Source organism: Chlamydotis macqueenii, chromosome 1 (genome assembly GCF_036417535.1).
Source record: "Chlamydotis macqueenii isolate bChlMac1 chromosome 1, bChlMac1.mat, whole genome shotgun sequence".
Lineage (NCBI taxonomy): Eukaryota > Metazoa > Chordata > Aves > Otidiformes > Otididae > Chlamydotis > Chlamydotis macqueenii.
The window spans coordinates 149,438,124-149,453,544 of record NC_141556.1 but is presented as its reverse complement, the minus strand read 5'-3'; the positions used below and the strand labels follow the sequence as shown (position 1 = coordinate 149,453,544).

The 15,421-nt window shown below is 41.0% G+C and overlaps 1 protein-coding gene across 1 annotated transcript in view; it reads right to left on the bottom strand.

The window, feature by feature from the left end:
• The window catches only part of LOC104483759 (pinopsin), a 92,013-nt gene that overhangs the window by 12,301 nt on the left and 64,291 nt on the right, over positions 1-15,421 (bottom strand). The window contains exon 3 of the mRNA XM_086740973.1: positions 15,043-15,276. Coding sequence (XP_086597099.1) covers positions 15,043-15,276 — 234 coding nt within the window. The remainder of the gene's footprint in view (positions 1-15,042; positions 15,277-15,421) is intronic.

The following is a 15,421-nucleotide window of genomic DNA, read 5'->3' as shown; positions in this document are numbered from 1 at the left end:
TGTGCAAGCTAAGAGTGCCTGAGGTCTACCCCTAGGCCCAGCCTTGCTGTCCATGAGGCCTGTGAGCCAGGAGGGGCATCTAAGGCGCTATACCCTGAGCACAAGAAGGACAGATGTATGGGCAGATGACCAGGAGGAAAAGGTGAGGGAAGTCTGGCCCTGGGCCTGTTTCTGGGCCTGCTTTTTCAGAAAAGAGGACAGGAGTATTTGCTGAAGCTTCCTACTGGATCAAGCAACATTATTTTTCTTCCCTAGCAATATTCCTGTCTAGAGGTGTTGGGTTGTTTTTCAGTTACTTTCAGTGCCTATTTTCTTCTATACAAATGAAATGATAAGCTATCTGATGGACCTAATTTAGACTTTACAAATGCATGGGGCTGAATGTAGCTATCAGGCCATTAGGCATTTTAATGAGCAGCTGGAGCATCCCAAGAGCAGTAGAGATGAGGAGAAAAGAAATCAATAAGCTGTTACGAAAATAATACTAACAAAGTTGTTCCATGGTAGGAGAGCAGGGAAGGCAGAAACAAAAGAGCATATACCAGTGTCCAAGAAATACTACCTTATTTTCATGAACACAGCATACTATTCAGATAATCCTCGATCATTTAAAAGTACCCTTTTTACGTAATGAAAATGAAATATGCTCTCTGATATGAAGTGAACAAAGTGAGAGATCAAAGCTGCAGGGATCACAAACAAGGGATAGTTATTTTGCTAGAGGAAACAGAGAGAAACTTTTCTTTACCGTACTTCAATGTAACCAGCATGGCTCCTGAATTTCAAAGGGACCGCTTGAGCACACAAAAGCACAGTATTAACAACGCTACTATGCCTTCAATGCACATTGGTTTAAGTCAGCGCTGTTGGTTTCAATGGGGTTTATCACTGCAAGAAAAAAAGACCAATTGTCATATTTGTCTCGCACATGCTCTTCCCAGGCCCTAAACAGAGCTACTAAAACCCATACAGTATAAAAAAGGAGTAGTATATGTGAAGTTAATTCCTCCTACCTAAAACAAAATTAAGAAGAGTTTCCTAAAGCAATCTGAGGAACAAGAACAGGCAAAGAACTTCAGCAACAAAAATGGATCCTGCCTCTATTTCCTATTCCCATTTCACTAAGTCAGAATTGTTTAGGGCTTTACAGCGTGATTGATGGATCCTGACTGACAGAGGCAGCAAGAATTTAACAGTCCCTACAGTAACATTTTACTTCATGAGGAGAAATGAAGGGTCTATTACCACCATAATATGGGATGAGTGATTCCAGATTATTTTTAAATAACTCCCATTTTGCTGAAAGTTCAAAGCATAACAATGAGAACTATTTTGACACTTGAAAAATGTGTATGTTTATTTAGTCATAGTCAATATGCTGTTCTGCCTACCTCATTTTTTCTTCTATTTTCAGTTCTTCACCCATGGACTTCGGATCAGCCCACGAGGATGAAAAGACTCCAGCTGACTGTGATGGGTTTATGCTCCTATATTCCTGCCTCAATTCTGCTATGGCTGAAGTACATTAATAAATACTTGTAGAAATGTGATCTTATAACCCAAAGCAAAAAAGAAGACAATGAGCTCCCTGTGTGTGTGTAGTATGTATGTTTAGGGAAAACAGTTCTTCCAGATGTTCCTTACACAGTTTCACTTAGGCTAAGACAAGAACACTGCACAAGGAAATCCAAAGCCTTATGTTCATGAGGTTATTTTTGTAGTATGATACCATTGACTATCTTTCCTCGTGAATTACTCAGGGTCTTTTTGCTTGAGGGTGGGTCACTGTCTTGCATTCTGCCAACACTCATACATTTTCTCTCACACACACACACTCCCCACCACAAGCACCCCCCCACCCACCCACATCCATCCACCCACTCACCCACCTGCACCCAAAAAACCAAAAAAAACTCCAAACTTCAGCTGCTCTTGGGCATTTTATCCACTGAGTCTTCTTCAGCACTATTTTTCATTCTGCCTCTGGCTAAAACACAGGTTTTTAAGAGCCCTCCTATCCCTCAGATTCCCGTACTACCTGCCCTGTTGCTACAGCTTCTGTTGTCCAAAATGATCTTTCCATCAGTTGCAATGAACAACATACTGGAGGTGCTCTGATATGGGAATGCTGGAAGAACCTATAATTACCAGATAAACATCCTGCTGCTGGATGAGGGCTCTTGTTACAGAGCTCACGCTGTTTTTCAGGCAATGAGAGCTGCAGTGTCATATGTGGTGGCTTTGAGGGATGGGAACCAAGTCTTTATACTTTTTTATCTTTGTCTTGGTTTGCAGCCAATTAGGTATTTATTTTACCCAAGACAGAATTAGAAATTACTGAGAACGGTTTGATTTGTGACTGTTTTGGTAGCCATTGTTTGGTTTTATGTGTAAGTAATGCAACAATAGAACTGATTGGGTTGAATTTCTGTTGTGACAGAATTTTTAATCCTTCTACAATTTCTTTCTTATCATCTTCGACAAAACCAAAACAAATTATCAAAAATTTCCAGACAAGACTTTGGACTGTAAAAATACCCGATTACAGGTAGATGCCTTCAGAGAGTTATAGTTCAGCTTCATTCTGCCTATTTCTCTATAAACTAGATGTCTGGGCTGGGCTACGTTTCACTGCATGTCCTCCCCTAGCAGAGCCACCACTGTTCCAGCACTGGAGCATGAGGGATGCAGTCTCCAGTAAGGGAGCTTGATCTGCCTGAGTGAAGCACAGTGTTTTTCCCTGAAGATATGTTTTACAGGAATCAAGATGTAGAGGCTTAGGCATGGAGATCTGGCCTGAAATTGGATGTTTTGTCCTTATTTTTTTCCCTGCTGAAAATAAAATTGGCAAAATTAACAGCTTCTAATTTTGCTGAAACCACATTCTGCACTGAGAAAATGCTTTAATAGGAAATTGCCCAACAAGTTACAAAATTGCCTGCTTTTTGTTTTATAACTCACATAAAAATCCCTTGATTTTGGTCATTGCTTAGAGAGAGAAGGCCGCGAACGTGAAAAGGAAGACAAGTTATATATGTTTTTGTTTAACCTTTGAATCCTACTTGTAGTGTATTTCTATTGGCCTAAAGCCAGCATAAACAGAAGTCTTACAAAGCCCTGGGTCAGTTGTAAGGTCTTGAGTAAGTATTTCCCCTAAAGGAATAAAATATTACATCTGAAGCAGGGTCATCCATGAAGTCTTCAGTATACAATAGTTGTATTTTATACAATAGACTCTTGCACATTTCTATACACCCATTTCCAAAAATCTGGTCCTAATTTAGATAAAGAGATTTAAGATGTCATCCTAGAGCTGATGTTCTTGTTTTCAGTTCAGATTCTGAAGAGAACAATAATCAAGAGAGTTAAGCACTGCAAACAAGACAGAAACAAGAAAAAACTCTTAATGCATTGAAGCGTTGGTCCTCTACTAACATCCAGTGAACTTGTAAGAAATTAGCAACCTGATCTAGTTGGGGGTGTCCCTGCTTCTTGCAGGGGGGTTGGACTGGATGACCTTTGAAGGTCCCTTCCAGCTCTAACCATTCTATGATTCTATGATTCTACGATTATTTCCCAGATGGAATACATGATTACCAAAAGGGTAATAATTTGAATAACTGTTTTTTATTTGAATTTTTCATAATTTCAGAAAGCTAAAAGAGTTACTACAGGGGAGAAACAGAAGAGGAAAGTACTGTGAAGTGTCATTCACCAGTGTTGCTTTTGCCACCACATGCCCATGCCACCAGAGTGGCCCATTGCCTACGAAGCAAGGAAATGCAACTAATGAAAGATAGCACCTTTGCAGGGCTGCTTTTGCTATGACTACACATTACTGATGGCAACTGGGCATATTCTTGGTCACAGGCATTTGCACAGTATCAAGAGCACTGATTACTTTTGAGCATGAGATTATGTATAGCAAAAAGATGTTTGTAATTGTGTTTAGATTTTTACATCAGTAAGACAGGATAGAATTGAATAGTTCCAGTTGGAAGGGACCTGCAACACTAATCTAATCCAACTACCTGACTACTTCAGGGCTGACCAAAAGTTAAAGGGTATTAGTAAGGGCACTGTCCAAATGCCTTCAACACTGACAGGCATGGGGCATCAACCACCTCTCCAGGAAGCCTGTTCCAGTGTTTTACCACCCTAATATCTAGTTTGATCCTCCCCTCACGCAGCTTTGAACCTCTCCCACACATCCTGTCACTGAATACCAGGGAGAAGAGATCAGCAAACATGAAGAGCCTAGGTCACTGGAAGAAGTGAAAAGAACTAAATGAGTTCAGCCTAGGAATATGGGGACAGAAGGTGATCTGTTTGCGGTGTCCCAGTATGAAGAGAAGACAACTATCAAAGAAGAATGAGTCTTTGAGTAAATCAGGAATGAAAGATTATAAACTGGCTACAAATAAATTTAGTTTGAAAGCAGTTGCTATACTAAACATCAGAGGAACAAAGCGCTGCAACATCTTCTACTTCAAAAGACAAGGAACCTCAAATTTGTTTTCATTTGGACAGCATCAAATTTCTGAATTGAATCAAATGATGCAGTTTATAATTAAAAGGGATTTATTCTAATGAATTACAGGTCCATTATAGTTTATGTTGTATTTTCCATACTGTGGCAACCATTATTTCCTTGAGTACAGCAGCTTTTTTGTCCTGAAGGAACATATAAATATAAATCATATAATAAAGTTCTACAGATTTGAATTAAACTTGCCATACAAATTCATGAAATTTTGAGCAGTAATCTAACCTTTGATGCTCACATTTCTCCTGTTGTAAATGATGTAGGATGATGATAGTTATTTGCATTACAAGGATATTAAGAATTAAGTCAATTAACAGTATTTGTTTAGAGGAGGCTACATAAAAGCTGAAAAATATTATCTGATTAGGAAATCTTATTTTGTTTTTCTCTTCATCCACCTAATCTGAAACAGTTGTTGCTTGAATTGTTAGCTGGATACCTGACTGCAAAGATATACCTGGTAGACACAGAAAAACTCTGAGAAATAATGTCAACTGACACAAAATGTACAAAAATGTCCTGTTCTGGATAAAATTTTAGTATTGTGCCACTGCCACATCACTAGAGATTATTCAGTGATTGAACGGGAGAGGAAAATGAGAGATTCTGTTACCTCCAGGGTTACACTTACTTTTTCAAATCTTTTTCATCTGTTGAATCTGATTGTCCTCATAAGGCAAATAAATTCTTTGTTAGTATAATCTGTTGCACTGCATTAGAGATTGTGTTTTCTCCAGGTGACCTATGCCTGCATTCAGCTTTGAAATTTTAAGTTTCAGAAAATATACAGATGGAGACCTACCTGTAAAATGGGAACATATTATAGAAAAACAGAAGCACTAGAATTAAAATGGGAAATTCTGAGGCCAGATTAGTGCTTGAACTTAGCCAGACCAAGGTGTGGGCTAAAATTCAGTCTGATCCCTGACCTGGTATTGCAGCTGAGATCACTGCCACAAAAAGCCTGTAACATCCACACAGTGTTGTTTGGTAATGAATATTTTGAAGAGCAGCACAAGTTCTGTCTACCTGTAGATCCTTTATGCCTGTGTAGGACCTTAACTGTCCACACCAAACTTGGAAATCAGTTCAGAAAAAGATATCAAAATGCCAAGTGCTTACATCCAACTTCTAGATCACACTGAGGTAATGGCAAATGAGAAACAGCACAGTAATTTATACTTTATCCCTTTTTTTCCTGCATTCCTCTTAGCACTGACCGAGGTCTTGACCATCCAGACTCTCCCTTGAGGACAGATGTGAAGACAGCAAAGAAATACTGATTTGGTTGAGTTTCTGTTGGTGTATGCTTGCAAGAGCAAGCAGGATACCAAGGGGCCTTGCTTACAAGAATCCTAACACCTTTTTTTTTAGCTGTGAACATAGCACATTCCTTGCTTCTGTAGTAATCTCTGGATACTGGAAGCTTCCATTTATCTCCCAATCTGCCCTGCAGGCTTAATGTTACAGGTGGAAGTATACGAAAAATAGCTGATAGTAAATGGTGTCCTGAAGCTCCCAGCACAACTATAGGCTGATCATGCCAGGCAAGTGCAAACAATTTGACTGAAGTTGTTTTCCCCATACTGGAGAAAAGCTAAGATGAATCTGAATTCTTAGAATTTGTTGTTTTATTGCTTTTTGAACTGTGACAATAATTTTAGAGGTTAAATCTTTTTGTACAGATATTTCCCTGCTAGCTCTCAAGCAGGTAGCAACGTTAGTCTCCTGTCATTCAATCACTGCAGTTAACTCTGACTTCCCTGTCTCTGCTAGGGCAAGTGTGATTATGACCCTTTCTATTGACCAGCATCACCTGCAAGGTTCTCAGGAAACAGCTGAGGCAACAGCCCCTCTTTTCTAAGCTAATCTCAATGCAAATACAGTACAGTGGATGTGACCTCTTAAGATGAGATTCAACAATATTTTTCTTTTGAAAGCTGTACATCAAAATGTTTACCGGCATCATGCCAGGGGCTTAATTCTAAATGACAGTGATCAGTTAAACCTCTGAAGAAATATGTTAGTCATCTAGGTTTACAAAATATGTGGAAGAGACAAGAAAAGACCTAACAAGTGTCTTATTTGACAAAATTACTTTCTATATCACAGAGTGATAGAATGGTGTGAGTTCGAAGGGACCTTTAAAGATCAACTAGTTTGATCCCCCTGCCATGGGCAGGGACATCTTTCACTAGATCATGTTGCTCAAAACCCCATCCAACCTGGCATTAAACAATTCCAGTGACAGGGCATCCATAACATCTCTGGGCAACCTGTTCAAGGTCTCACCAAACCTTCATGGTAAAAAATTTCTTCCTTATATCCAATAAAAATCTACCTTCTTTCAATTTAAAACCGTTGCCTCTTGTCCTGTCACTACAGGCCCTCATAAAAAGTCTCTATCGATCTTTCTTATAAGCCCCCTTTATATATTGAAAGGCTGCACTAAAGTCTTCCCAGAGTCCCCTTTTCTCCAGGCTGGACACCAGCTATCTCAGCCTTTCTTCAGCAGAGAAGTCTTCCAGTCCTTTGACCATTTTTGTGGTCCTCTTCTGGACCTGCTCTAGCAGGTCCATGTCTTTCTTGCACTAGGGGCTCTAGAGCTGAACGCAGTACTCCAGATGGGGTCTCATGAGAGCGGAATAGAGGGGGAGAATCACCTCACTCTTCCTGCTGGCCATGCTTCTTTTGACACAGCCCGGGATGCAATTGGCTTCTGGGCTGCAAGCACACATTGCCAGCTTGTGTCCAGCTTTTCATCCACTAGTACCACCAAGTCCTTTTCCACAGGACTGCTCTCAATTCGTTTATTCCTCATTCTATATTGATACTGGTGATTTCCCCAACCAGATGCAGGACCTTGCATTTGGCCTTTTTGAACTTCATATTTGCACAGGCCCACTCCTCAAGCACATCAAGGTCCTTCTGGATGGCATCTCTTCCCTCAAGTATATAAATGGCTTCATTCAGTTTTATGTTATCTGAGGGTGCATTCAATCCCCCTACATCTTTGATTAAGATATTAAATAGTATTGATCCCAGTACAGACCCTTGAGGGATTGTCTCTCTCTCTTTTTGCACTACTTGTCACTTCAAATTTGACCTCAGCTTCACTCTCTTTGGAGTCTCCTCCATTCTCCTTATTTCAGAAATGCCTGTTTTCTTTTGCAAGGTGAATACGGACTACAAAAGGATCCCATTGTCTTTGCCACAAATCCCACTCACTGCATTTTCCCTTAGGTGTTCCGACCCATTCATTTCCTTGTCTACAGTGGAGATCTCTTCCCACTTCTGTGAAGCCCTATGTTTCTCCCGTGCTATGAAAAGAGCAATATAGGAAGATATATCAACATATTAGACACTGTTTAAAATCATATATAAAGTAAAGAGATATTGCTGCTCTTCATTTCTGTGTCTTCCTGAAAGGAAGATCTTTTAAATAGATGTCATTTAAATGACTGCATTCCCTAGACATAAGTTACAAGTCATTATATGGTCCAGAACACATGAGCTTATCTTGTTTTCATTCATTCATGTGTATTAGTTTCCAATTTTAATTAATATTTTGCTTGCATGAGAGGTGGCCTGGCTGCCTGCTTCCTACTTTTGCCCTGGGTCTAAAGAAACAAGTCCTAAAGCCTTCTGTGATGTTGAAGCCAGTCCAACCCCTAGAGAGCATCCATACGGCTGAGCTCATCCACAAGGCTGATCTCATGTCAACATGCTCAGCCAGGTTGTACCAAGGATGCAGCCTGGGGCAGCATGAAGGTTGCCTGGGGCTGCTTGAGACCCTAGTTAAATGCCCAGATTATTTGCCTGAACTGATCTTTTTTTTTTTGCCATGAGCTGCAAGAGAAATTCCTAAAGTAATTCTGAACTCTCTGTGTGAAATACAGTTAAACCTTATGACAGCAGCAAAGGTGCCCCAGAGACCTTTCTTCTCTTTGCCCCTCAACTTTAAAGTCATAACACTACATGTTGGGAGAGAAATAAAGTCAAAACACTTCTGAATTGTACTGTGGTATTGTACTTAGTGTAGAGTATTCTGCACTAAGAGATCATTTTGACTTGGGCCATTGTCAACTTAAGAGCTCGGGTGTGCAATTCTATTTGGACAAAAATTCTTGCTGTTTCCAGATGACTGAGAAGGTAACACAGCATCACTTCCTTATGCTGACGATGAAGTTGACTATCATGTTGCCAAAGTCAGCCCAGCTACCAGTGAAGATGACAGATGAAAAAAATAGATCATGAGTATTAACATGAAATACATGAAATATTAATGAAAATATAAAAAAACTTATGATAAAAAATCTTACGGTAAGCCCACGAACCTCTAGGAGGGCACAAACGAAACAAACAGGGTCTCTTTTCAGGACTTAATAGGTGTGTTCCAACTGGTGCATAAAATGAGGCTCAGCACAATTGTCCCTGCATGGTACACTACCTTTCCAGATCTACAGTTTTGTGTCCTCATGCAGCTAAAATATTTCAGTTTTCCAAGTGTGAAAATGAGCAACTAAAAAAAAAAAAACCTAACGTTACCTTATCCACATATTCCTGCAGCTTTAAAAATGAAACATTACCCTTCTGCTGAAAATACTGAAAACTGCACAATACCACATGAAAATTGGCTGTTAAGATACAGCTGTTAATCGGTCGGTTGGTAAATGTTAAGGTGATTATTATTTTTTTAAATGAATATCATACGTAGCTCTGTCTCCCAAAGTGCGTATGCATTTCTCCCTGTTCAGTGCATAAGGTTAAGATCAAGAAGGACTGAAAAGGGTTGCCGGAAAAGTGCGTATACAAGGCACAGACAAACTATCATTAAAGAAAGAAGGATGCCTTGTTCCTCGTCTGGCAGCAGGGAAGTTCCATGAAGGCCCTGGAAGAGGAGGCTGGCGTGGGCAGTGACCCACTAGGTGAGCAGCAGGTGGTGGTGGTACAGCTCCCCAGGGACCCTTGGCACCACAGCATGCCTGGGAGGTGTCTGACTTGTGATCTGAGTCAGTACTAGTTCTCTGGATGGTGTGCCATCATGCATCCTAATGTAGCAAAACAATATGAAAATGCCTTTCCTTTTGCTCACAGTTCTAACCAGCTGGGGAAACTCGACGTTTCCGCTGGGTTAACTCCTGCTTATTGCACATCTGACTCCAAAAATGTTCCCCTGCTTCTTCACAGCCTTCCTGTAGAGGGTCTCAGCTTGGCCCAGGTGGCTGTTTTACCTTGCATGTATGAACAATGAAAATAAACCTGAAGACAATTCAATGTGTGAGCAGCCCCATTGCAGAAACAGAGCTATGTGCCTGAGGAAGTGCTCACTCCTGAGAGACACAGCTGCACACGCTGAGTCCAGGGCTCATTAAGGAACACTCTTAAGTACATTATTATTATTATTATTATTTGAATCTCATTGTCTAACAGAAAAAAAAAAAAGGTCTTTGTAGTTGGCTTAGTTTGTTCATTCGTTCAAATTAATTTTTCCTTCACTCAACCCCCCCAGTACATGATAAACTTGGAAAGGTCACAGTATTCATTATTTTCAAGTAAGTGTGTGTATTCTTTTCTACATTACTACTCCAAATCCTTGGGGAAAATGACAGGGTCAGCTTCTATTTTTAAAAGCGCAATGATTTTAATACAAGAAGACACAGAGTAGAAATCAAACTGCTAATCAGGGACTTTTACATCCCTTCCCTCACACTCTCCCTCCTTACTTTTTGCTCAGAGGTACTTTCTGACACCAGAAGTAGCACGTGGCTGATCACAGGGTTTGGGTGGGCTTTTTCCCCGATTGTAATATACAAAACAGTATTAGATGTGCAAGCCCGAGTTTCAGTAGTCCAGGGAGCCTTAGTTGCACTACTGGAGCGACTGAATGTGTGGAAGTAATTAGCTGAAAGCCCGTAAGCTGCAGTGGAGCAAGGCTATTTTACACCAACACAGGTTGTGATTTATAATCTGGTCAGTGGCTTCCAAGTGATTGGTTCCGTAGATCTTTGAGTGATACAGGTTTAATTTGACTTAAATTTGGCTGTCAGTGGCAATGCAGCAAATTCCTGTTTTCTCTAAGGGTTAACCTGAAATTATGGGAAATAGCGAGTGCAGATTCACTCAGTCTCACTGTGTCTCATTCATAACTGCAACTTCTCAAGCACTCATTATTCATATCTTGACTGCTGTTATCAATAAAAAATGAACCTCTGATACATAAGATAAGGTTAACCTCAAAAGCTGCCACACCATTACGTTATCCAGCTAATGATCCCTGGTTCTCGGTGCAGTATGTCCTGAAGTACTTTTACGCCAGACGGAAAGCTCTTCTGTGTCAGGGTTCCTGCGCCATTCTACAGAATACATGAAAGCAAGATGCCCCAAGCAATCATCTCCTCAGCAGCAAGCCCATGGCTACAGGGAAGCTCCACATCTCTCAGGTGAATACTTAATACCTGCTTGCATATAACCCATGAAAGAGAAGGCTGTGTCAGCACCATCACAGTGAAAGGAAGGTAGTTGAAGCTTCATTAAAAATCTATTTGGGGTGGCTGCACGGGTGGAAGTTTGAAGAGAGGCAATGCAAACTTGACAGGGAGCTGTGATGGGAAGAAAAGACACTGAGAGAGGTAAGAGAAGACGAAACAGAAAATCTGCATAACTGCATTAACTGCAGAACTATAACAGATTGATGCACTGAAAGCGTAGCCACGCTGACTCTGCCCTGGCAACTGGGGGCAGTGGCAGCCCAGCTGGCATGGTACATGGCTGTGGGCTGCATTTTCAGGGGCCTGCCATTCAGGAGCTAAAGAGCCATCCATATGGAGAGAACAGCAAAATGGATTCTCCTTCTCTAGTCTACTCCAGCTTCCCAACGAACATCATTCAGTCTCAGGCAATTTAGTGTTTTACAGCTTTGTGAACTAAGCTTAATCTGCCTGGCATGATGCTATCAGCCCAGCAACAGTCCAGTTTAAATGGTGCAACTCTCTCCTCCTGGAGGAGAGCAGGAGAAGGAGGAGGGTGGTGTGCCCCATGCGCTCCTGCCTGAGAGAGTCTCTGCAACTAGAAAGAAATTCACCATCTTCCCCAGCATTTTATCACCTCAGGTCAGCGCAGAAGGCAATGGCTAACACAAAACTTTTTCTCTGGGGTTCCTGGGTCAAGAAAGTTACTCACAGCCTGCTTGAGAGTTAATTTAAAGGTGTGCTCTGCAGGATGAGTTTTAAGGCTGACTCAGAGGCTGACGATTCCATGATATTTCACATTGATTTACGACAGCTGGAAGCTAAGACCACAGCTGCAGTCAACCAATGCTGTTTTGCAGTCCTCAGGGCAAGTCCCAAAGCAAAAAGGTTAGCTTATGCACAAACAACTAAAAATTAAGCCGTATGTTCCCAGTGTATAAGATGCAGGAGTAAATAGCCTACTGTGGCATCTTGCATCCAAAAAGAGAGGCAAGATAATTTCTGTGTTGGGAAGCACCATCCTCCTGTGACAATTCTCAGCTAAGCACAGAGACCAGAAAAGCTGAGTGCTGGGAATAAGACAGCTTTTCCTGAGGTGTTACATTTACAAAAAAGAATGAGAACCACTAAGAAGTAGCTGAGGTGCTGTGAATGTTGGTGACACATCAGATGAGAGTGTTACTATTGTTTGTTCCTGTTCTTAAAGGAAAGTGAATGGACAGAGGGATGTTTTTCGCCTTTTTTGAGTGAAGTTCATTCCTCAGTTTCAGATAAAAATACTTGTTTTACTGCTAATACACAGTGGCAAAGCAGAAGAGAGCTGTAGATTAATGCTATGCAGTAGCTGTTATTTCGGTTTTATTACAATGAAAAGTATTTACCCTGAATCTGACCGAGCTCCTTTTCAGGAATGATTTTTGTCCTGATTCCAGAGGGACCTGGACAAGCTTGAGAAGTGGGCCCATGTGAACCCCATGAGGTTCAACAAGACCAAGGGCAAGGTCTTGCATCTGGGTCTGGGTAACCCCCAATATTGATACAGGTTGGGGGATGAAGGGATTGAGTGCAGCCCTGCCAAGAAAGACGTGGCGGGTACTGATGGATGAAAAGTTGGACATGAGTCGGCAATGTGTGCTTGCAGCCCAGAAAGCAAACCGCATCCTGGGCGGCATCAAAAGAGGCATGGCCAGCAGGTTGAGGGAGGGCGATTCTCTGCCTCTACTCTGCTCTTTTGAGACCCCACCTGAAACAATAAGGAAGCCAAGTATGAAAAAAACTCCAACCCATACAGCGACTACCAGCTGGCAGCTAATGCTCCACCCTCCAAGACCGATTTGACTTTGCCCCCTTGTACTTTTTTGTTAAATGGTGGCAGCTGTGGAGCAGTAGGCAGTGGGAGAAAAATGAAAGACTCACAGTGTTCAAAGAGAGAAATGTAATACATTGGTCTTGCATGTGACTGGAGACCAGAGAAGGACATCTAAGAAACTGTTTCCAGTTCCCTGTCACAGTGCTCCTGAATTGTGGAACAGCCTTTTCAGTGTCTGCTGCTAAGAAGCTGCCTGCCTTGCCTCAAAACTGTCCTAACAGATCTTCCCGTTGTAGACAGATTATCCCATGCTGATCTTTCCTTATATCTGATGATAAACTGGATCAAAAGAAAACCCCGTATTGAGAAACAAGTTACACATTCAGAAGTATTTCCTTTGTAGCTGAAAGAGGCAGCTACTGCAAGGAAAGAGTGATTTTAGACAGTTTGCTATATGCCTGTGGTTTTATTCTTACTAATCAACTTTTTCTGAACAGTCAGCCTTTGCTTTTTTCCTCAGCAACCCACAGTAGTGTGACTGTCTCATAAGCCTTTGATGCTGCAGAATACACAGTTCTTGGTAACTGCTTGCAGCACCTTGAGAATATAAAAGCAGCCTTAATTGTGTCTGTATCTGTTGATGCCAGGTTGTCACCACAGGTAATTGTGCATGTGATCCTGTTCTTGAGACACACAGGCACCCCAAGGCTCTGTACTGAGTTGATGTGTTTTAGGACCCACCTCTTTCCCCTGGCTTCCATACTCTTGCTATTTGGGATGTGCCCCATGCGTAAAGACAATGCCAAAATGCATTTGTGTTGTCCGTTACAACCTGTTCCAGTGATCACAGCACGGTCAGATGATCTCATGACAGTCAAGGACCTCCGTTAAGGTGCTCAGAGAATACAGAAGCAAGACAGATGCTGCTATTGAGAAGTTTCCATAAGAATTGTAACAGGTAAGGGGAAGGAGAAAAAGTTATTATTTTGCTTCAGCATTAGCACTTTTCAAATGGTGGTCTCTATCTTTTTCAACATCAGCTCGAACTAGACTTTGGAAATTAAGTCCCGGTCTTGGTGAAGGCAGTAGTATTTTTTTCCTTCATATTTCAGCAAGGTTTCACAGCTTGCCTGAGAGCTTTCCCTCAAATTCAAGGAGTAGATTCATTCCTTGTTTAAGAACTTCAGGTTAGATGAACTAGACCATTGATGATCTCAGGCAGAGGCAAAATTGGAATATATTTTGTAGGTACATTAAACACTTACCTTGTTTAGGCTCCATAGAAATAGAATGCCGCTGTCGATAAATACTAAGGGTAGACCCCAGTATACAGCAAGAAAGGATAAAGGAGGTTTATTTGCTTTATAATAATGTAATGGACATAATGAAGACAGGAAATTGAGGATAACCTCTAACATGTAACACGTAATGTAATAAAAAAGATAAGATGATTTCATAAACTATGCATATTTTCCAATTTCTTACCGCAAGACACTTTTAAGACTTCCAAGATACTTTTAAAACTTCCAGATCTGCCATTATCAAACTTTAAAGTCAGAGTTGTCAACACAGAAACATTAGGAAGTTCACTTTTGTGTACTGAAAACACCATTTACAGAAACAAGGGACCTGAACTGGATCTAGGTATTTTGGAAGTGTTAGAATTGGCCTTGGTCCTCATGAGAAAAAATTCATTATCTATTTTGGCACGTAACTGAACAGGGAATTTAACAGGAAAGATGTAGAAGTCCACAAAAACTGTAATTGCAATGACCATTTGTTTTCAAGGGGTTCTGTCATTAAAATCGTATTTGCAAATGGTCTCCTCCTTTATATTGTTCTCAAGGTCATGAAATCCTTTCCTCTTCTTGTCCCTCTTTTAGCTGCACCTCCCCCAACCCCCCTGCAATGTTTGTGTATTCTTCTTGTAAATAGATGCCAATACCTTTGGCAACTCTGCAGAATAATACAAATTAACACCCACTGTGTCCTCAGAAGAACACAAGCAATTTCGGTAAGCAAACGTTTATCTGTTTTTCCTATCTAGCAATATGTTCACTGCAAACACTTCTACCTCAAGACTCCAATGATATAGTTTGGACAAGCCTTGAATGCCCTTCTCCCAAAGACACATCTAGTGGATTGATAGTCACAGTGGTCAAGAACACCTGACAGACTCTGAAGAAAATGCAATTTAAAAATAATACATGTCTTACCTGCTTATTCATAAGTATGTAGATAATGGGATTGCAAACAGTGCTGCTTTTTGCTAGGATGGAAGGTACGACACTTGCAACTGGAGTCACCACACCTGGCTTACCAAATGTTGCAAGTAATGCTATAACTCCGTAGGGAATCCAACACACGAGATAACAGATAACTGTAGTGATCACCATGAAGAGTACATGGTATTCTCTTTTGCGGGCAGCATTCCTGTGGATTTTTCCAACCTAGGTGAAAAAAAGACAGGATTTAAGAAGCTGAACTGTTGGGTTGACTGTTTTAACAACCTGGGACTCTTGGTCTTGGATCAGCAATGATAATCAACACTGTAGTTCCAGAAGCAAAACAAACCCAAACCCAGAAGTGAGTGCA